At 37.7% G+C, this 24,200-nt stretch overlaps 1 protein-coding gene across 1 annotated transcript in view; it reads right to left on the bottom strand.

The window, feature by feature from the left end:
- Nucleotides 1-2,288: 2,288 nt before the first annotated feature.
- Nucleotides 2,289-24,200, bottom strand: part of LOC149205299 (ubiquinol oxidase 4, chloroplastic/chromoplastic-like) — a 231,187-nt gene continuing 209,275 nt past the window's right edge. The window contains exons 5-7 of the mRNA XM_089397368.1: nucleotides 3,475-3,546; nucleotides 3,183-3,230; nucleotides 2,289-3,035 (exon numbers count right to left, since the gene is read on the bottom strand). Coding sequence (XP_089253494.1) covers nucleotides 2,803-3,035; nucleotides 3,183-3,230; nucleotides 3,475-3,546 — 353 coding nt within the window. The 3' untranslated portion in view covers nucleotides 2,289-2,802. The remainder of the gene's footprint in view (nucleotides 3,036-3,182; nucleotides 3,231-3,474; nucleotides 3,547-24,200) is intronic.

The following is a 24,200-nucleotide window of genomic DNA, read 5'->3' as shown; positions in this document are numbered from 1 at the left end:
ACATCAAAATGCCGTGATCTGAACAAGGGGGCAAATATACATTAGGAGAATTTGTCAAATACTGGAAAGTCCATGGAATTGTACAATAATACACAATGCCACATACTCCGCAGCAGAATGGAGCAGCATAAACGAAGAACAAAACCTTAGTGTAATGTGCAAGGAGCACGATGAAAGGTAAAAATCTTACTAATGCTTTTTGGGCAGAAGCTATTAGTATTGCTGTTTATTTAAAAAATAGAAGTCCCACAAAAATTCTAAATAATAAGACTCCATTTGAAGTTCTTTATGGTTATAAACCAGCAGTAAGTCATTTAAGAATATTTGGAAGCAAAGCATTTGCTCATGTTCCAAAAGAAGATAGGAGAAAACTTGATGCCAAAGCTATCAAGTGTATTTTCATTGGTTATTGTTCTGATCATAAAGCATATAAGATGTTTGATCCTTCTACTCATAAAGTTTTTGCAAGCAAAGATGTTTTGTTTCATGAACATGTAGATGAAGGCCATAAGGATGATAGTTATGATGCATGGCATATTCCTTATGATTGTGATGATATTACAGAAAATGTTGATGACAAATAGGAGCAAAAACAAGAGGAAGAATCTAGTGATATGCACATCTCAAGTAGTGAGAGCACACCTAGAGGAGGAAAAGCATCACCACAAAGAAAAAGAAAGGATGAAAGCAATGAACAACCAAGAAGGTCCTCACACCAAATTCAACCACCAGTAAGGTATAAAGACTATGCCTTGATGACTAAAGTGATGAATGTACTAGAGCCTTTGAACTTTAAAGAAGCTAATGAACATGCAGAATGGAGAAATGCAATGAAGGAAGAATATGATTCTATTATAAAAAATGATACATGGGAATTGACAAAATTACCTAAAGATAAAGTTCCCATAGGATCAAAATGGTTGTTCAAAACTAAATTTAATGCTGATGGAACTATTGATAAATATAAAGCTAGACTTGTAGCAAAGGGTTATTCACAAATAGAAGGGATATATTATGAAGAAACTTTTGCACCTGTAGCTAAAAAAATCACCATTAGAATGATGATTGCATTGGAAACTAAGCATAATTGGAAGCTAAATTAGTTAGATGTCAAATCAACATTTTTGAATGGAGAATTGAAAGAAGAAGTCTATCTTGTTCAACCAAAAGGTTTTGTAAAGCAGGGAGAAGAGCATCTTGTTTGCAAATTAAAGAAAACACTATATGGACTCAAATAGGCACCAAGGTCTTGGTATGCGAAGATTGATAAATTCTTCTTTCAACAAGGTTTTATTCAAAGTAAATGAGATCCAAATCTCTATATCAAGAGGGATGAAAAAGGGCATATTGTTTTGAATTCTGTATATGTTGATGATCTTATCATAACAGGAAGTGCTACCAAGGTAATTGAAAAGATAAAAAGCAGTCTGTCACAGGAATTTGAAATGAAGGATCTTGGAGAGTTGCATTATTGTTTAGGCCTTGAAGTTTGGAGAGATAATGGTAGAACCTTTGTCACACAAAGAAAATACACACATGAATTAATCAAGAGATTCAATATGAATGGATGTAAAGCAATATCTACACCATTGGAACAAAATTTTAAACTCAATAGTGATGATAAAACAAAAGAAGTGGATGGCACATTATATAGACAATTGGTGGGAAGTTTGAATTACTTAACTACAACCAGACCAAATATTGCATATTCAGTCAACATACTTAGTCAATTCATGGCAAAGCCACATGAAAGTCATTGGAAAACAACAAAGAGAGTCCTTCGATATTTGAAGGAGACTAAAAACTTTGGTGTTGAATATACTAATGATTTGAATGTTGAGTTGACATGTTATTCAGATTCTGATTGGACAAGACATCCAGATGACATGAAGTCCACCTCTGGCTATGCATTCAGTATTCGATATGGTATTGTGTCATGGAGCAACAAGAAACAACCAACTGTTTCTTTTTCTTCCACTAAAGCAGAGTATAAGCCCCTATGCAATGCAACCTGTGAAGCAATTTGGCTAAGAAGAATTCTTGAAGACATGGGAGAAAAATAGGAAGGACCAACAATTATCAAGTGTGACAATCAAAGCTCTATCAAATTGGCAAACAACCGAGTCTATCATGCAAGATCAAAGCACATTGAGACGCAACATCATTTTATACGAGAAAAGATACAGTCAAAGGAAATTAAATTGATCTATTGTAATACAAATGATAATGTGGGAGACATCTTTACTAAGCCTTTAGGAAAATACAAGTTCTTGTTATGTAGAGACAAATTAGGTGTGATAAATAATTCATTTCTCCATTAGGGAAAACTTGGAGTTAATGGAGAAATAGAATGTTCTGGATTATGTAGAACTCATGAGAATGTCCTAGATTGTGTAGAACTCTCTAGATTGTGTAGAACTGGAGTCTTGAATATTCTAGAGTATAATAAACTCATTTTGTTCAGTATGAGTCAGCCGCAGTTAAGTAAATGAGTCAATTACAGTTGAGTACATGTTATTTTCCTTTATAAGGAAACCCGGTCATGTATTGTACAATCAATTTTGGGCTTTGGTCTGGATTAATAAAATCTCTTGTATGTTTCATCAGATTACTGTTCAGGTTCTTTATTCAAGTCTAAGTCCAAATTATACATTACCAAAAAAAATCTATATATTTATAACTTACATTTTGGATCCTTAGCATAAACCTGGCCCTGGATAACCATTATACTCAAGTATAATGGTTTAGACAAATTCCAATTTAAATCGGCATTTATTCTACACTCTAGTCCAGGGGATAGGATCAGTGCCTGCGACTCGATTTTTCTGAGCGGGGAGGATTTGAAACTGCCTTTCTCACACAATCTGCAATTCCGGCACACTCTGCTGGAGGTAGACTACACTCCGTATCATCTTCTGTTGATGTTGTATCATGATGTGGGGAAATGAGGTTTCCATGGGTTTGACAAGCCTTCATAGTTTTACAATGCTCTGCTTCATCATCTCGAATATTAAAAAACACATCATAAAGATTTTCTGCAACACAAGGCCACAAACAATCACACATGAAATCATGTAAGCTTTACAACTTTGATGGGGACAGTGAAGAAGAGAGGATTAATTTCCACTAACACAGCTGTACTTACACGTGAAATTATTCTACAGATCACTACTACTACTTACCAATTTTTGGTCTTCGTGAACAAGGTGTACGGTCAGTCTGAAACTCATCTGTCAAAGATATTAGAATAAATTCCTTAGGTTGCAATATTATGAAACAAGAAAGTCCATGGGCTAGTCAGGCATGTCTACTGCTTGAAGTTGTAACCTTCAAATGGGTTTCTCAGTTCCACACCACATGAACTAACCCATTTCAGAATTCTACCTCTCCCCATATAGAGAATCATGTGCTATTCATGCTAAGTTCATCCTAACCTCTTAAGGGTCAAACCATTCTGTGCTTCAAGTGACTTACCAAAGAGATAGAGATCGCCTTGCATGTAGTACTTCACAGCTACATCAGGTGCTGGCAGTTTTTTCAACTCTTCTGCGTGAGACAAAAGGCAATCCATTGACATGAATGAACCAAATGTTTCTGATTTTTCCGAAACACACAAAGTCAAAGAAACCATTCAATCAAATTAAAGTAGAGATTTCCCCTTAGTACTTTCTTCTTATTTTGCAAAATACATCCACATTTGATCTACTAACATCAAAGATCCCATTTGAAGATGGGGCAATCTCGATACCACAAAGATCTCACTGCAAAATATGGAAGTGTTTTTTAAAGCAAGCCTTTTATTTTATTCCTTTCAATTTGAAATGAGAGGGCGATCCATAAATTCATGTACCATTTGTGTTCAGATTATTTATATGGTACACTGGTGTATAGTGCAAGCTAAGTTTGTGATTGAAAGGGCTCCTCTGGTTAAGGTTCGGAGGAAAAATAAGTAGTAGTAAATCTGGAACAATAATTTTCAGAAAGTACTTCTTGTGACATTCTAAACAATCTAGTTATAGATTTCTGATTAGATGTAAAATTATTGAGAGAAAGCCAAAAAGAAATTCTCCAAAGAACAAATGTTACTTAGATAGTTTTCAATAACAATAGCTTTAAAAATGAAAAGCAAGAAGAGGCATTTGGCAGAAACTCATCAAGTGAAATAATTGAAAAATGAATGGTGGGCTTCTTTAACAAAAAGAAACAAAATGAGTCAAACATATGATGGAAAAGTAGTTTGTTTAACCAAATCAGCTAGAACAAAAGTGGTGTTTGTGATTATAATGGTGATGATTATATTAACAGTCGCTTAAGATCGAGAAGGCCTCTTAACAAATAAAAGGAATTAGACTAAATATTCTTCATAATGCCATTTTTATATATAAACATGGTGGAAATGAAAGTACCAATCTCATTATGATTTTCATAATCTAGGAGATTTTGAAGAGTAATTAGGTCATGAAACTGGTTGTTATGTTTTATATTACTAAGACCAGGACAAGTTAAAAGGAGAAGTTGTTCATTCTCAACCTCCTTTCTATCACATATTTTACAAATTCATTCACTTCAAGGAGGTTTTGGGTTAGTGCAGCAAACCCGGTTTCACTATAGGGGTCATGAGCATTGGTCCTGGTTTTAGCATTTTCATTTTATTTTTTAATTTTTTTAAGCTCATGATGTTGGACTCCCATTTGCCTCCCCCATGTTGCCACCTAGGCAAAGACACAAGTAGGCGAAAAGAAAGAGTAGAACAAATTAGGATTTGTAAATTTGCTGTAGTATTTCAACTTCCCTTTATTGATGATTTCATTCTCATTCGATGGATGCGAGATCTAATATTTGACACTATTAATTTGACTGTCTTCTTTTATGTTCCAATAATTATGGCAAGCTATGTTGCAGGAAACACCCTCCTAACTGCCGTACCATTATCTAAAATAGCTGGAAACAGTGAAACAGGTACAAAACTGCCTGAAAACACTTCTGGCTATAATGTATGGCATTTCCCAATTTGGAAATGCCATACAGTGAAACCGATGACATTTCAGGGCTGTTTCTGTGCAAATACAAGCCATTTTGACAACTTTTTTGTTGTTGTTTTATGGATCGACTGAAATACCCAACAGTGGCATGGGAGCCCTAGATGGCAAAAAAAACACTTAATTAACCACTAATAAACACATCTAATCTCTCAACATACTCAATCTTTTGATTTTTACATTTATTTAAAAAAAATTAGAATTCTTTATAAGCCCTAACAACCTCTTTTTTACTGTAACTTCAAGCACTTCATTCACTCATTGTTCACACTTTCTTCAACAAGAAGAGCTTTCTACAGCAGCAGCAAGCATTTTACTTGCATTTTGGTGCATTGGGAGCAAGCCTTGGTGCATTTCCAGCGAGAAGAAGGGTGTGGGCAGCAGATTTATTTGGCGAGTAGATTTATTTCTATTATTGCACCTGTTTTCAAAACTGTAGGCTCAATTCTTGAGAGTAGATATAATCATATCTTTTAGGCTCTCTCCATAGTCTAAATTGGATTTTAGAAGAGAATAATGCTAAAACTACACGGATTAAGGTCACAGGGATTCAGAAAGGCTAGGGAGATCATAAAATTCATCACCAACCACCACCAATCTCAAGCAATATATCAAAAACACTCCAAATTTGAGTTTCTCAAAGTTGTTGAGACAAGTTATGCCTCAAACTTCCTCATGTTGTGCTGCCTTGTTGAGGTCAAGTCTGCATTCATGAGTATGGTGTGGGGTGCAACTCAGGCTGAGTGGAGACAAACAGATTTAGAGAGGGCAAGTATGGTGCATAGGGTGTTGATTGATGAGAATTGGTGGAGAAAAAAAGTTTTCTTGCTCAAGTTCACATTACCTACATTTGAACTTCTCTGAGATGCAAACACAGACAAACTGTAGGAATTTACAGGGTAAGTTCCTCAGAAAGAATACCAAAAGGACACCGCTCACAACCAGATCACAGATCAATACACCAGTATTTTTGACGTGGTTAAAACCCTCAAAGAGGGAAACAGTCCACGGCCTGTCCCAACGTGGGTACTACAGGCAATTTATTAATCAAAGAATGAAAATTTACATAAGCTTCTCTCATGCACGGATTACCCGAACAATGACCCTCCATGCGCTTTAAATAGAACTCATGGACCAATCGGGTGTCAAGCCACGGATCAAGTGTCGGTAATACCGAGGAGAGAATGAACCGTCGGATCACTACATATCGTGACCGTCGGATTGTAAGTTACAAAATGTACAACGGTAAAGAAACACACTTTACCTAACTCTATACTAGACCAAGTTGAACTTAACTATTTCCTATGTGTCGGAATATCCTAACATCCCCCCTTAAGAACAACTTGGGATAGGATTGAAGGACCGAAATAAGCAGAGAGAAAATAACAGTAAACTGCAAAAAACACTGTATACCTCCCGATCTGAAAAATGACGCAGCTAGGGCTACCGGAAACCTTTTCGCGTGAAACGAAAGGGGTTCCTCACTGGAACAGATGCTACGAACGCAACAGAGCAGTCCTCTCGGCCCGAAAGCAGTCAGAAACAGCAGATCTAGGAAACGACAGCCGCATGCAATTCTACCGGCTTCAGATTTGGATCACCAACGGACGCGGCCCTCAAATAGCTCTGATACCATGTAGGAATTTACAGGGTAAGTTCCTCAGAAAGAATACCAAAAGGACACCGCTCACAACCAGATCACAGATCAATACACCAGTATTTTTGACGTGGTTAAAACCCTCAAAGAGGGAAACAGTCCACGCCCTGTCCCAACGTGGGTATTACAGGCAATTTATTAATCAAAGAATGAAAATTTACATAAGCTTCTCTCATGCACGGATTACCCGAACAATGACCCTCCATGCGCTTTAAATAGAACTCATGGACCAATCGGGTGTCAAGCCACGGATCAAGTGTCGGTAATACCGAGGAGAGAATGAACCGTCGGATCACTACATATCGTGACCGTCGGATTGTAAGTTACAAAATGTACAACGGTAAAGAAACACACTTTACCTAACTCTATACTAGACCAAGTTGAACTTAACTATTTCCTATGTGTCGGAATATCCTAACACAAACCTTTCTTGAGAGAGATTTATGATGGCATGGATGACATAGCTGAGAAAACCATGGAAATTATTACATAGGAGGCTCCCACCTTTTTTCTTTTCAGATGCTGATTTTGTAGAGCATGCAATCATTGTTACAAGGTGGAATGGCTTTAACATTCCATTGCACACTTGGGCACATACTCTACATCCAAGACTTTATGATGAAAATTTCATTGCTCAAAGTAATGGGAAGAGGAATGCCCTACACAGGGACAAGCAGGTGGCAAATGGAGTGAAGAAAACCTTTCAAAGGTTGTTTCCAGCTTCTTTACAAATTGCAGCAGAGGAGGAATGTTGGATTAGAGGATTTTGCAGACATATCATCTTTGGATGAGAGGAGGAGCATGAACCAAGTTAAATGGTGGACTTCTGAATGGGAAAATGGTGTATAACCTTGTCACGTGTATTTTATCACAAGCAGCAAACTCTTCATCAACAGAAAGAAGTTGGTGCACCTATGGTTTCATTCATTCCATGAAGTACAACAGGTTGGGATCACAAAAGATTGAAGATCCTGTATATGTGCATTCAAACCTATGACTTGTGTCTTGTAGGGATCAAGAATATAGAAGTGGGCCTGATAAAAATGGAATATGGATGCAGAATGCCCTAACCTGGAACTATCTTTTGTTTCTCTTGATATCAGTGGTGATGCAACCAAAAGTGGAGCTACCTCTTCTTTTAATCCATGCTCTAGTTCTGTTGAACAAGTGTCCTGTCCTATTTTTGTTGATGATGATGACTTGTATTAGGATATGTAACTGTACTTGTCTATAACTCAGGTTTTATTTCATTTTCAGCACACATAGCCTCATGTATAAAGGCTGATTTTCGATTTTGCATCATGTAATCATCTATGGGAGTTAATATAGACACGATTTTCCTTCTGAAATGTTATTTATGTGTATCATTCTTTTTCTCTTGCAAGATAATCTCTCTCTCTCTCTCTCTCTATATATATATATATATATATCCTTTTTTCCCCGACATATCCTTTTTTTGTGGCGCAGGGGGGAGGGTTCACATTTCCAGGCATTATTGTTTTGGAAACTTCTAAACATTTCCACGTTTTGTGCAACTTCTAGCCCAACTTCTTTTGATTTGTAGTGGTTGTTGCAGTGCTGGAAGCAATAACAAGGAACCTATCCTTGCTTAATCTCACTAGTTTATGTTTATATTCTAAGTATCTAATCACGGCTTCATAGTATATACTCTGTGGAAGTACATGCAATGTCAATCAAGAAAATGGGGTAAGAAGTGTTGCATTTAAATTTAAAATTTTAGGATATAAAACATTTTTGAATTTGTTTAGATTTATTCAAATTCTCATGAGAGACGTTGCATGCCCAAGATTTACAACCATATTAAAGTATTGGAGAACAATTTGTCTTATGCTAATCCTAGAGTTCAACATTTCTGCATCTATTTTCAAAATAATAATAAACTTTCCAACTGCCATTAATTATCTTTCTTTTTTAATGGTAACTTTGAAATTATATTCAACAAAATTTGTGCTTGGATGCACAACAAAGTTACATAGAGATCAACTTAGTGCTGTTACATCGATTTTGGGAAAAACATCATCTTGGTCCAGATCCAAACAATCTATTCTATAACTAAACTATATCAAACTAGGGAAATGATACTATATACACTTTGTAAAACACCCCTCAAATGAGACAAAATTTGACCTGCATGTAAGTGCTCTACCAAAAGGGATTTGGCTCTCTACTACCACCGTTGGCTAAGTTGATATGCCTTGAAAGATGGCCCTACTTCAGGCTAGCCAAACCTGCTAGCATATGAATTTAGGAATAACTTGCCAAATCCATTTGCAAAGAGATTTTCCTCGAAAATGTGCCTTATACCTCTTACACCTTGATTTGAAGAGTCGATGAATGCAATTTGCATCTGTAAACAAGAAAACAAGCTTTGGAAGACATAGCCCAAACATTCTCAGTATAATCACACTCCAAAAAGAGGTGGGATGAGGACTCCCTACATGAAGCGCATAAGACACATTGAGAGGGGTTGTGAATACCATGCTTTTCTAGATTCTTAGCAATAAGGGGCTTCTTATGGGACAAAATCTAGTAGAAAATGTTAATTTTTAGGGAGCCCATCTGATTTCCAAACATATCTCTAGGAGCTAGAGATGGGAGGAGACCTTTCCAAGAATATTTGGGCTTCATATCCTCGTTTTACAAAATAAGAGGTTGAACCCAAACAACATGAGTCATCATCCTTCAAGTGATTTGGAGCATAGTACGAGAGTTCCATAATTAGGAAATAGGGGAGCGAACTAGGGGAAGATGTGACCATTCCCAAGTGCCAACCAAGCTAGTCACCTTGACTTGACCAACACAAAATGTCAAACACTAAACATTTACTTGCACTATCCATCCAAACCTTAAGAGGAAGGAGATCTAGATTCCGCCCAATTGAGAGTTTACCCAATATCCTATCTACCCAAATATTGATATGCTTACCATTACCATCAAACCGAGGATAATTTAGACCTAATAACAGGGGGGGTTGTTGAAATAAACTACCAAATCAAATAGCCCCCTTGAGTTGCTGCTGCTAAACTAGACTTCTCTTCCTATCCCTAGCTAGATATTTTTGATGTATAACTTGTCTCCACCACTGATAACTATTTGAAATAAGCCACCAACGGAGTTTATCCCTAAAAGTGACATCCATAAAGGAGGTGTCTCTAACTCCTAATCCTCCATGGCTTATGGGACTTCTTACCACAACCCAATTTACTAAATCATACATTGTGGAATTAGATTTACCTCCTTGCAACAAAAAATTGTGTAATTTTTGGGAAATAGCATGTCTGACTGCATATAGGGCTAGAAGAGCAATAAATTGGAAAAAGGAAAAAGTTGAAAGTATTTCCTTGAGAAGAACTAGGCGGACCATTGGATTTAGCTAATGAACCCCCCCATGGGAAAATTTCACTTTGTGCTTCATAATAATAGGCTGCCATGATGGGTGGGGAAGTGGCTTAATGCAGATGGTGATGTGAAGATACCTGAAGGAGGACCAACCCTCTTAAAGAGGATAATGAAGGACTCAATATAGGGCTATTTGGGTTACACGACTTGCATTCCAATTGTAGAGAAAGCATTTCTTGTTGAAGAATGTAATTAGTGTCGGTCTTCATAACTATATTTGAAACGTATTTGTCAAAAGAAAGAAAAATATATTTTATTATTAAATAAATTGGCTTATTAAAGCATGAGGTTCATGTTTGGGTCAATTGTTTTTAGGTCAAAGTCTCCATTGAAGACTTCTAGGGTTTATGTTTAGTGTCCTTGTCCATGTCACAATGTAAAGAACCCTTCTTGGAAAATATTTGTCAAGAAAGAAAATCATTTTAACATAAATTAGGTCAATTAGGCCGCCTCCACCAAGTTGGCCTCAAGGAAGGACAAGTCGACCTCATTAGAAGAATTCGATCACCTAAGATGACTATATATAAGCAACAACTTGACTCATTTGGAGGAGATCTCACACAAGCTTGAATTGAATTAGCTGGGAAGTAAAAAAGGTGCAAAATTCAAGAAGGAAGCTGGAAACAAAGTTTTTGGGTCTCTCTCTCTCTCATGTGCAACAAAATTCTAAAGCTGCATCAAGGTTGAAGTTGTGAAGTTGCTGCATCAAGGTCGAAGTTGTGAAGCTGCTAGGCTGAAACTATTTAAATTGCTAGATCGAAACTGCAGTCTTGAAGCTGGGTCGAAGTTTTGTCGCCGAGAAGCCGAAATTTCTAGATTGTTGTTGGGTTGAAGCTGTTGGATAAGAAGATACTACTAAATCATCTTGGAAGGTTGACTTGGTCGAGGAGTATGTTGGTCTAGGGTCTGGGTCTATCTCATTTGAATAACTGAAGGAAGAGTTCTTGACTGGGTTTTCCCCTATATAGGGGTTTTGCCCTGGGTGTGCGCCTACATCTAGTGTCCTTGATATTCATGTTTTCGGTTTGGTAATTGCTTGATGAGCTAAGATAAAAAAGAACATAAAAAAACAATAATAAATCAAAGAAATCACAAGTAATTATCAACAAGAGAAAATCTTTCTGCGTTTTTGATTTTCCAACATGGTATCAAAGCTAAGGTGAAGAAGAAGAAAAAGGCAGCCTAAAGATCTATTGAAAGAAAAAGGAGATTGAAGGAAGATCATTAAAGGGATCATATAAGGGGATAAGCCTACTATCTACAAGAACTATGTCTAACTCAATGAAGGGAGAAAACAAACTAGAAGGAGCCTCCAACTACAGGGCATGGAAAAAGAGGATAGATCTCATCCTCGAGAAGAATAAAGTTTTGGATTTAGTTCGAGGAAAAATCAAGAAGCCTACAGATGAATCAAGTGAAGCAGAGAAAGCAAAGTTCAGAGAAACCAAAATATTGGCCATGAACCTAATAGTGGATGGAGTAAAGGACAACCTCATTCCATATATATCCAACATAGATTTCACTCAAGAAATGTATGAGGCTCTATCCAAATTATTCACAATCAAGAACATTGGTCAAATTGCAAGCCTCAAGAATGAATTAAGAACTATTAAGATGACGAAGGACGATACTGTGGCATCCTTATTTATAAGGATATCTAGAATCAGAGACGAACTTCAAGCAATAGATGAAATTGTACCAGAAAAAGAGCTCGTGATTATTGCCCTTCTAGGACTACCAACATCATGGAGTGCCTTTGCATCAGGAATCAACAGTTGGAAGGATACTCCAACATTTGAACAAATGTGGAATGCATGTAGTCAAGAAGAAGCCAGAATATCATTAGTAAGCAACAAGGAGGAGGATGAAGAGGAGAACATCTCAAATGCCTATTCCGCTTATCACAAGAAAAAGGGAACCTTCAAGAAGTACAAAGGACCAAAGAAGAAAGTAGACTTATCAAAGATCAAATGTTACAATTGTCACAAGATGGGTCACTACAAAATTCATTGTCCAGAGAGTCCAAGGAATAAGAAGAGAGATAGGGATGAAACAAATATTGTCGATGAAGCTCCACCAGAGAAGAACAAGATGGAAGAATCCAAAGTCAAAGACTTATTTGCTAGGGACTCTTAGGGACTCTATTCCTTACATATACTTCTATTCTAAGTTTTGAGTTTTTTTCCTTTGTGTTTTGATTTCTAAAACTTGTAGGCCTAACATGTCTTGTTAGAACAACTTTTATTGTAGGTTTCCCCCAAGATTGGATTAAGAGGGAGCCTCCACCAATTTACCAAAAGATAAGTATTTTGTTCTTTGTTTCATCTTTTTAGGTTTGGTTTCTCACATCAAGACTTGTTTGAATTATATGCTAATAACCTTTTATATTTTCCGTGTTAGGAAAGCTTGCTAAATACTCAAGGGTTATGGAGGAGACTTCAAAGGATAGACTTGAAGCATGGAAGAAGTTCTACCCTTCAAGAATTGATGTCATACAAGGTTTGTTAAGGAACAACTCGAGGTATGTCTTCAACTATAATATTTGTTATAAAGTTCTCTTCATGCAAAAGGTATGGTCATTCTTTCTTTTAAAATTAGCTTTACATTACTAACATCGTTATGTCTAAGGTTTTGAATCACAACGATTCTTGTTAGGGTGATTAATCATTAGATTGAATCTACCCTCATTATATTATCATTCTTGTGGAACCTGTTGCACTCAAATTGTCAAGGCTCCAGGGAAGCGGAAGTACCAACATTTTCAACAAGAATCGGATCACATATTGATTTGAAAATGGAGCACTTAGGCTTCTTGTCTAACTTACAAGAAACTCTCCCACTTCCAAAGCTTAAATTATTCCCAAGTCTTTATGATTAACCAATGCGGAATTAAATATGTGCTTGAACAGTAGGTGTATGCTGGTGTTGCTTATTAAAACTGTTTATGAGCTGTGATTTAATGTGCTCAAACTAATATATAAATACATATAACAGTAAATAAAGCAATAGAGACAATGCAACAATAAAACACACACAGAACAACAATATTAATTAGGAGTTCACCCACGACTCTTAGGCTACGTCTCTGTGAGCTCTAGTCAACTTAATTGGGCTATCTGGGATTATGGTATAAGTCTTTTTTACAAGCTCTTGGCTCAACTCCTATTGTTTTACACAGAAACAGTGGGTCCAGACACCATGTCATTCCCTGGCTCTTGAAGCTCTGGCTCTTGGCTCTTGATTCTGGCTCTTGGCTCTAACTTTGGCTCTTCGGCTCTGGCTCTAGCTCTGGCTCTTCAACTTTGGCTTCTTTGGCCCTCTATTAGTTTACAACGCTCTGGCTTTCCACTTGAACTCCAAGTGACTCCCTTGGCTGTGTGCGCTTCAACATTTGCTTTATGTGCTGCTTGTTTTGTTGCTGCCTTTTTTTGCACTGCTCTCTTACACCTTAGCTTCCTGCTTTGGCTTTGCTTTCAGCAACAACTCCAACAACAAAACCCACTTCTATCTCTGACATTCATGGCTTTTAAGCCAATTGGTGATTGTCTGTTCATTTTCCCCTTCAGGCTCTTCGACTTCCTCAGCCATTCCTTTGTCAACCGTGATCATGAGGAATCATTCCTCTTCCCGGCTCTACCTCTTTGTGCTTCAAAACGCATCCCTGTTGCAGAAACGCCCACCTGCAATGTGGCATAGGGAATGATGGCTGTTTTCCCATGGAAAATGAACCAACGACCTCCTTTCAAGCGAAAATCCACGAAATACTGTGTTTCGGGCTTGAAATGGAAATACACAGGAAAAACACTATTGGGCATGAAATCCGGATGTGAAAGTCCATTAAATTGCCCCTAAAATCCCTATCGGGTCTGCCTTCCATCGCATATCGCAATCGCTTTGGTGGCATGGCCAATGGCCAAAAATCTATTAAACGGGAAATACAAAGGAAAATCCGAATTTCCGGATTTGAAAGTTTATGAAATCGGGCTTTTAAACCCCATTGGGTCTGGTCCTGATCGTAATCGCAAGTCACAACAGCCCCAGGGCCTTCCCTTTTGGGATTGCCAATAGCGATCCACTGACATCGGCGATCGCAGTTGCAAGTTGAACTATCGCATCGGCCCGAGGCTTTTGCCTTATGGGTGCATATGCCTGACTCCGACCCGATCATCGGAGATCACTGATCGGGGGTCCCTTCTGCTCGACCTTAAGTCCTCCTCTTGGCCTTATGCGATGCGATTTCCTCAAATAGCCTTTTAGGCCATTTTTAATGGAATTTGCCCCTTTTTCAAAGGATAAAGGGAAACTTATTCTTGCGATAACTTCTTCATCTGAAGTCCGTTTTCGCCCATTCAAGTTGCGTTGGATTCAGAATGAAGAGATCTCTGCAATGAGACTATTTCTGAGAGCAACCTGCGACTTTCATTTTCCTCTGATTCACAAAGGATTTGTGCCATTTGGCACCTTTTACCTCTCATATGAAGTCTTTTAGACTTAGAGGTTTATCCAAGATCCATTTTTGGATCATGCCTTCCCACTAAAAGAACTTTTGGTCTCCAAAAGACTGATATACTGTTCTGAACAGTAAATGAGAGTGACTCACCCTCTTCTTTCAGCCTCCTTACACTTGCTTTGCATAGTGCTTCTAACCAAAGTCTTTGACCACTTCCCTTCTTGGATGGGCTGGTCTTCCTGGGAAGAACTGTCTTCCTCCTTGCCTTCCTGCAAAACTTCTGCTGAACTGGTCATAGAAGGTGGTTTGAACTTTTTTGCCTTGATCATTAATCCAAGGTGGCTCAAACAAATGTGAAGTACATCTGCTCCACAAAACTTTCATTTGTATGTGTTAGACAAACTGTCAACAACAACTGTTAACAACAACAAAAATACAGACAATAACTGGATGGCCTAAACTCTTGCTTCAACAAAAGAAACAGATTTCACAGCTTGTGAACACCTCCATATCTTCATCTGCATACAAATGATGGACTAGATAACAAGTCCACAAAACATGCTTTTAAACAAATGACTCTTCAAGTCAAGCATGTAGAAAAAGACCATTAGGACTCTTTTTCAAAAGATGAAACAATTCATCATTATCTCCATTTGGAGACCAAGTTAACTTTTCCCAAGTCAACATGGCATCACATGCATGTTAAAGCAATCAACCCTGCAAGTTAATTACACAATAATGTTCAAAAACAAGGAAATCATCAACATCCCTGTGTTCATGCATCTCCTGCTCATGCATGCATTTCATACTTCAACTTTTACTTAAGCACACTGTACTTTCGAAGCTGAAATGAAATATAATGTAGATGCATTAATAGACATGCAATCTTAATCGGATAAGAACTCTACCCGTTTCTTACCAATCCCTTTCAAAGGTACTGTTATCACTCAGATTTTCCTAGAAGTTGTAAGAAGAGGAAAGGGGTCCGAGGTAACCACAAACCAACTTTTGGGTACAGAATCTAGCCAATCTGTACCTAGAGAGGGCTCTCTCTTTAAGTTTTAGCTTTGTTTTATAAGGTTTTAGGCTAGTTATTAGAGCTTTGGGATTTTGATTGAGTTTGTTGGTGAAATTCAATAGCAGAGGGGTATCACTGAGTACTTCAGGCCATTGGGCTAATGGAGTCAAAGGAAGATGGCTCAACTGGATTTGGTTTCTTTGCAAAGGATGGCTTCACAGGGCAATATAGCTAAACAGGGAACAAATGATGATTTAAAAGGGTGAGATGGGCTCAAAAGTGAAGAAGGGCAATTAAGGATCCTTCCACATGTCTTGATAAGAGGGAATTTGGATGATCACCAGTAAAAAGCAATTAAGGATTTCTTACTAAATGACTTTAATGATAAACTAAGAAGCAGGAGCAATTAAGATTTCCTTACTTATCATAGTTCAGAGGAAAACATTAAGAATAAAAACGATTGAAAACAGATTGCACTAAAGCACTTTTTGAATTAAGCTTTTTCGTTTTAATATTCAGATATGGAACATAATTGAAATATTTAAACAGGAAAACAATAACACATGAGTTATAAAATACTTATTTGTCTGATGTATTGCACTTGAATCCTGTGAAAAGTCCTTTGTATCAATTCTACATCCAGCCAGCCATGCAAGATTTGGTCCAACAACACTTTATTCCAAAATAATCAGTTTTACAGCAATGTCTAAGAATCCACCCTCAATACTCTGAATGAGGGAGTATTTATACAAAAACTTTACAATAAAATATCTCATAACAAAGTGAGATATATTCTGGGATGACTAACTATATGTTACATAAAAATAGAGACAGATGGTCTCGTAGATAGCAGATAGAGGCAAACTGATGGTTTGCTGTCCCTTTTCTTGGGAGTGTGCTGGAGTCAGGCCCTATGATTTGGCATCTTGCTGTCTTCTTCGTAAATTAGTGCTGGCTGTTCTGCTTTTTACTTTCTCACTGATACACTTTGACCTGCTCTGATACTCTTTACCTGTTTGATCTCTGTTTATCCTCTTTACCATCATTGACTGTAGTAAATAACCAAAATTTACTTTTTACCAAGGACAAATTACAAAATTTCTAGCATTTCTTCCCACCATTTTTGCTGTGGTATTTTGGTTCTTTGAAGTTTCCTGAGGATTTCATCAGTCTCGGTGTACCTGAAAAAGGTAGGCTGAACTGGAAACAAATGCTTTAACTCATGTTCAACATAGAAGAGGTTCTCCAGATTATCATAGAGAACTCTGCCCGTAGGCAGTGCCTTTGGTGCTGATGTGCTGGTTGATGAACTTGCTTGGTTATTTGCATATTGATCCAGTTTGTCAACATAATCTATGTGCCTCATCAATTTATCATTTATAACTAAAGGACTAGGTAGCCCTTTGTTCTGCAAAATACCAAATTTCTCCATAAAAGCATTAATTTCCTCCTGCATGTTTTGGCATCTTCTTTCCAAATTTTGCATCAAAGACCTTTTAGTTAATACCTTTTTGACTTCCAGAATAGTCCCTGTTCTATCTTCAATGCCCAGTTCTTCAAGCTGATACTTATTCTTGCTATTCAAAAAATTTATGAGCCTGGTGGCTTCCTCAGGCATCCTTCCTAATTCTGCTTTTGTCCTCTGAATTTCTTCTAAGGCTGCCTTTACCAAATCAATCTGCTCAAAAATTATTTGTATTGATGGCCAAACATCATTTATTGACTGAGTGATGTTGGTCCAAAGAATCTTCTTAATGTCTGCCAAAGGCTTGTCAAATGTGAGGTCTTTTTCTAATGATTTCACTTTTTGTTCTAATCCTTTAATTTCCCTCACCTTTTCTGCAAAATTTATCTTTGAAAGATCATATTTTTGCTCTAAGGTAACATATTTTTCCTTTACCTTTTGTAACTCTGAAACTTGGAGTTTCATCTCCTCCATTGATTTTATTAATTCCTCTGTACTTAGACCTGTAGTCTCTGTTGGTGCTGTTCCTGTTGTTGTTGTTCCTACTATTGCTTCTGCTGTGACCACTGGAATGTTTGGTGCCAGAGCTGTTCCAAGGGTTGAAGGGACTGTAGTGGAAACCACTGGTATTACATTGGGAGGCTGAGAGGTCGACTCTCCCTGCTTGTCCTTCAATGATTTTTCCAGTTCTTGTTTAGTCTCCTTCAGCCGTTCATTAAGTTTTAGGACTAAGTCCATCAACTCTTCTTCAGACCTTTGCTGTATGACCTCAACAGTCTGTGGATGCCTTGAAGGAGGCAACTTTAGCTGCTTTCTTAAGGCAGCTATGTCTTCATCTTTCTTTTTAATTAAGGCTTCTACAACCTTCACATATTTCGGATCATGACCTAACCCAATGATCAATTCTTTAAAGATTTTATTCTATTGTCTTTAGCCTGTGAGGAGGCTTTCTCTAGCTGTCATTGGGCAGTTGTATTATTCAAAGAATTCTCTAGTCTATGGGCCATCATGGCCTTACCAGTCAATGTAGAGTAGACCATCTCCCCTGTTTGTTTGTGTAACTCAATTTGGTCCAAGGGATGAATGTCCTTTGCCATGACCTCAAAATTGGTTTTGAGGTAATCTGCTGCTGATTGAGGCTGTTGCACTTTAGGTTTGAAATAACTCATTATCATTTTACCTTCTTTGATGTCATAGGCTGACATCAACCTGTTTTGATTAGTGGGAGCCATTTTCAAATATTGATTGTAGACCTGGATCCTTAATGGCTCATTTCTGGCTTTTATTTCCTTAAACTTCTATTTGATATCCGGATTGTCTTGTCCTGGTGGCCTAAAAGATGATACCTCTACACTTTGCTGTCTCTCCAGCTCCTGTCTTTGTGAGCTTGTAGATGTCCCACCAACTGGGAAAGTTTGATGACTATCTACACCACCTTTCTTTGACTATTAGTAGTTTCTTCAAAAAATTCCTCTTCTGAAAGAGGATTTAGCCTTTGCCTTTTAGCACCAGGCTGTTCTGAGGGTCCACTGGCAAGGGTAGCTACTTCCCTGTCTCTCTTTTTGTTCTTTTCCTCATTCAGAGGAGTCTGCAAGATTGGGGGTTCTCCCACATTGACTTGAGTTGGAGGAGTGTGCATGTGGGCCTGTTCCTTAGAAGTTTCAGGCTGATTAGACATTATTGACTGTTCTGTAGCCTGAGTGCTTGTCTCTGTTTCTTTACCTTTGGAAGTCCCTGTGAGTGGTGTATTGGTCTGCTGTGAGTGCCTTTGAGAGTCCCCAACTGTTGAGGCACTTATCCCTGATGCTGACTTCTGAGAAGTTTCAAACTGCACCTGTCCAAAAGAATCTAGGTCAAGAGTCTTTTCAAGATCTTTCATTACATTTTCTATGTTGACCTGCTCACTATCAGTTTCTACTAAGGTCCCTTCCCTCCATTCATCCATGTTGGCAAATTGTTCAATCTCTGGGATTCTATGGTGTATATATGGTGACAGCCTATTCTTCATTCTTCTATCACAGATAAAGCTATGAGGGTCATATGGAACCCAACCAAAACTTTTGTGTAATTTAAGGTGATCTTCTAAAATTCTCTCTGCTTCTCTCCATGCTTCCCTATTGTTGTAGATGAAAGGGCCTAATTGATTCTTGATTCTGAGTTGTGCTTTCTTTTTGGCTTTGTGAAAATGAACCAAGTCTGAATGTATCATTTGTCTGAAATATTCCAATGCAAACAGTCTCATTGGAACATATTTGGGTAGCTTGAAAGGGAAAAGCTCACACCCATATATCCTGATTTCTGTATAATTCTGGTATAAATACCAGTCACCTATTCTGTACTGCTTGGAGAGCTGAAGGATCCTTTTAATGTCACCACTGATCCTGGGAGGGGAAATCCCTGTCAATAAGGTGGTTGCTAGATGAACAAACTGATCAATGAACTCATTATAGGAGTAAGGGGAATCAAAGGATTTATGGAAGATGGAAGTCCAAAAGATAACAGACCTTGGATTGCCCTTGGTATCAAGCTTTATGACAGGAAAGGGAAATTTTCTGACTGATAATAAAGCATGAGATGATATATGAAGGTGGTGTATTTGAAAACTCCTACATTCTCCAGTCTCATGAACTGTTCATGAATTTTATTAGCAATAAAGGAGGCATAATCATACTTAACAGCGGGGGGCTGTCCAGAAGTAAAGATTGACAACAACACTAGGGTTAACTCATCAACAAACTCACTAGTGTTGAATCCCATAACTAAAGATATCATATCAACTATGAGTCTTCCCATATCTGTGAAGAAAGTTTGCATATAAGGAGGTGGGCCCTTAGGCTGATGTTTCTATAATATGAAAGTCTGACAGAGGCGATTAAGTTCTGATTGGGATAATTTAGTTGATTTCTCAAGTAAATCCCCAATGGAAATGGGAGTGAGAGCTTGACTGGGGTGAAATTGCAACATCTCATTGATTGACTCAACAGTTATTGGGAAAAGGATTGTTTGGCTGGGAGACATAACTGCTCTGCGGTTAGGGTCATAATTGGCATGGCATTGATGAATTATATCAGGGAAAACATGGACTAAGGGGAGAAAGTATATGGGAAGATTGGATTCCCATAGCCCTAGGACATCAGAACCATTTAGGTGGTTATCTCTACTTTGGCAAAAGACTTTGATGTGATTTTTATCAGAGGAAAGGTATTTTATTTGGAAGTCCTTATCTGCTAAGGGTAGATGGTCTAAATCTCGATGAGGGGCATTAATGGGTGCAACATTCAAAGCCACCAGGGTTTCCATTTCTGGTTCTTGTGGATTCAGAAGGAAATTGTGGTTTTCTTTGTGAAATGGGGAACACAGAGGCTATGGGGGACTTAAATGACAAAAATAATGACTGAATTATTATAAATTTGGTCCTTTTTCGTCAATTTTCAGTGGAAAACCAGTATTTGTAGGGTTTTTGTTGGGAATTTGATAAATACCTCTTTTTGGGGGATGAACAATGAAATGCAGGTACTGGTGCGGCTGGAGGGTTCTGGGCGGTGTCGGCTGCAAGGTTTGGGAGCAGGTTGGCGACTGAAAACTCGACTGGCGGACCTCGACGTTCTTTTGCATGGGCGCACAAGTTTACCGAATAAAACAGTGAAAATGATTTTGTTTTTGTTTTATTGGCAAAAGTCAAAAGATTGGCGGGTTTTTGGTTTTGGACGGGTGACGTTAATGACAAACGACATGACATTTTGTCGTATTGTGGGGAGGCGGTAAGCGGTTTGATATCGCACCGCTTATGGGGACAGGCGGTAATAGACCTCGAGCCAGCGATTCCATAGATCTTTTGACGCGTGGCGGGGTACTGTTCAGGAAACTGCTTTGTGATGGTCACAAAGGGCCACGCGATATGCATAAAGGCCGTCAGATCTTGAGGACCTGATCGGATGGTTGTCGGGGGATATGAAATGACGGGGTTATAACGGAGGCGAGCCCGATACATTAACGATTAATTAATTATATCGGGGTTGACGGGATTGGACAGGGAGGCTGTTAATTAACCGTGAGGGTTAATTAATCCTTTATTAATGTGGCGGGGAATTTAGGGCTGTTAATTAGTTACTGTTTAACTAATTAATCCCGATTAAGGATATATTATGGTTATAATTTAACCGAGGGGTGGGATATGTAATATTTCAGGGATTTATATAGTTTACAATAATACAGGAGAGGGTAAAGTTTTACAAGGGATTTATATAATAATATGTTAATAGTTAATATGATAATGAACAAAAAAAAAAGGGTAAAGTTTTACAAGGGATTTATATAATAATATGTTAATAGTTAATATGATAATGAACAAAAAACGCTAAGTATAAAAACATTTGTTGTGTGTATTTAACTTAGGCTTAAAATGAAAAGGGTTTTTATGGAAAATTTTGTAATTTTCGAAAAGACTTATGGAGAGGAATGAATGATTTATGAATGGTTTTAAGTTCTTAGGCTTTATAAATTATTGGGCCGAGGGTCCGGTCCCTCTAGAAGTCAGAGAAATGCTCTAAGCCCCTCTAATTTAGTAAATACCTTAGTGCTTTAGGGGAAATTAGTGAAAATTTAGGGAAAATGAATGGGGAAGTTAATTATTCTGACTTTGCTTTGCTTGAGATGTTTTCAATATAATGTATGCCTTGACCTTGTGATGAAAGTAAGAGATTAACACATTTAGAGTCATCATCCATCATATATGATTCTGCAACCAACATCTACCTACCCTACCTACTTTATCCTAACATTTTTACTTCTTTATTTGGGTGCACTTAGATTGGCAAACCCTTATCAAATTTTCTTTTATTTTACATGGCAAAGCCTATCTAAGTCTACACTTATTACATCCAAGGGCTTAGCTTAAACTGTTGAGCTCCTTTTTCACTCTATCTATCTACTTATCTGCCAAGATTATACTGTTTGGTCAGATATTTATTCTCTATTTCTACAACATGAAATTGAAATATAAACTAGCCAAGTTTAAACTGTTTGACTATTCATAAATTGTGGCATAAGTGACAAACTACACACAATTGTTTATTACACAACAGTAAAAAGTAGTGGCATTTAGACTTGCACACTTTCCTAGTCTTTCTTTTGTTGGGGTTCATTTTCTTTCATTTTTTTTGACCATTTTCATTCTTTTTACCCTTTAATTTTTCTTTTAAGGTATACCCTCTTTACATTTTTTAAATTTTTTGATTTTTTTTGAAAATATGGAAAACCTTTGCAACAAGAAAAGGTATGAACATATTACATAGCTCATCAAGTCAATCATGACATATGACACCTATTGGTATAGGGGCCTAACAGGTACTACCTTTGTCTACACATCAGCGTCATCATGTGAATCATCCTGAGACACATCATTCATGGAATCTTCACTTCCATTTCTGCCATCTTCTCTTTCCACTTTCTTTAGCTTTTGTGGAAGCATTGCTAGATTCAAAGTCCAACATTTTGCAGCAAGATGTCCCTGCCTATAGTAGTAAGTGCAACACGTGCATCCTCTTGACAGCATCATTTGCCTTGTCCAATGGATCTTTGGCTTCTTGCTTCTTTTCCTTCAAAAGTTTCCTGTATGTGGTCATTCTCTTCCAACATCTAGAAACATTATGGTTATCCAACCCACAAAAGGAACATGCAATTCTTTTCCCATACTTATGTGGAAATTTATCAAGCTTTGCAAAATCAAAAGGAAAATGTTTAGAACCAGATTTATACCTTTCTCTTTCACCTTTATTGCCTTCATGAGGAGGTGAAGCAAATGAAGAGGTGGCTCCCTTTGGAACACCATCAATCTCTTCAAGGCTGTTAGAGTCTCCCCAACTCTCTGGTTCAAGTGTGTGCTTCTGAACACCTGCATTTTGCAAATGATGTTTCAAGCTATTGCATTCCCCCTGAATACAATTTTCACACTCTGTAATGCAACTCCTTCTTGGAGCTGTTTCAATGCCCTTCATGGAAGCCTTGGAACTTTTTCCATAAGACTCTCCATAGCTAAGACCCAAATACTTAGGCCTTTCCTCAATTATTATTGGCTCAACAATACCTTGTGCATGTCTACCTAAGCCTTTTCCTTCATAGCCCATCTTGGACATTAGCTTGGAACCTATGCCTCTAGTATGTTTTTCAAAAGAACCAATATAAGCATCCTTAGAGGAATTTGAAGACAAACTGGAATGGTTTTCCTGTTCTTCAAGCTGATACTTGACCAAGGCTTATTGGGCAACAAAGAGTTGTGTCTCCAACTCATGCATCCTTTTCATGTTCATATTTGCAATATGGAGTTGCCTCTCCATTTCCTGCAATTTGTCAGAAAGCAACTGCTTCTCTTCCTCCACGGAATTAAATTGCTCTCTAAGCATGCTGCTTTTCCTTCCATCCTCATACATTTCTCTCACCATATCCATCATGGTGCACAATTCTTGCTTCATGTTTTCATCAAAGAATCTTGTGAAGAACGCAGAATTTGAGGACCCACTTGTAGAAATTGTCATTATGTCAATGAATAAAAAAACTTCAACAACATAAATAAAGAGCTTATTCAACAATCTTTTGCAAAAAACCTCTTGTGCTCCAAAGATTGCCTTGAGGTCCTTTGGGATAAGAAGAGTGCCTTCAGCCCTCTTTCCTTCTTGTTCTTCCTGGATTGAGCTATCAACAACTTCCTCTTTACCTCTGCAAACTCAGAAAATAGTCAGTTTGCAACAAGCATACAATCAACCTCTGACTGTTTAAACACCTTTCAGACAAGCAATCTTTGCTTTGTCAATCAAGCATTCTGATATAACCTTCTTTGAAGGTGGGGTTAACAAATTTAAGCTCTGATACCACCTGATCTGAAAATGGGGCACTTAGGCTTCTTGTCTAACTTACAAGAACCTCTCCCACTTCCAAAGCTTAAATTATTCCCAAGTCTTTATGATTAACTAGTGCGGAATTAAATATGTGCTTGAACAGAAGGTGTATGCTGGTGTTGCTTATTAAAACTGTTTATGAGCTGTGATTTAATGTGCTCAAACTGATATATAAATACATATAACAGTAAATAAAGCAGCAAAGACAATGCAACAATAAAACACACACAGAACAACAATATTAATTAGGAGTTCACC

The sequence above is a fragment of the Pinus tabuliformis genome, chromosome 1_2 (assembly GCF_031772625.1).
Source record: "Pinus tabuliformis cultivar Carrire ecotype Pingquan chromosome 1_2, CPIR1, whole genome shotgun sequence".
NCBI classification, from domain to species: domain Eukaryota; kingdom Viridiplantae; phylum Streptophyta; class Pinopsida; order Pinales; family Pinaceae; genus Pinus; species Pinus tabuliformis.
Note: the sequence above shows the minus strand (reverse complement) of the source record. Positions and strands in the feature narration are given on the sequence as shown.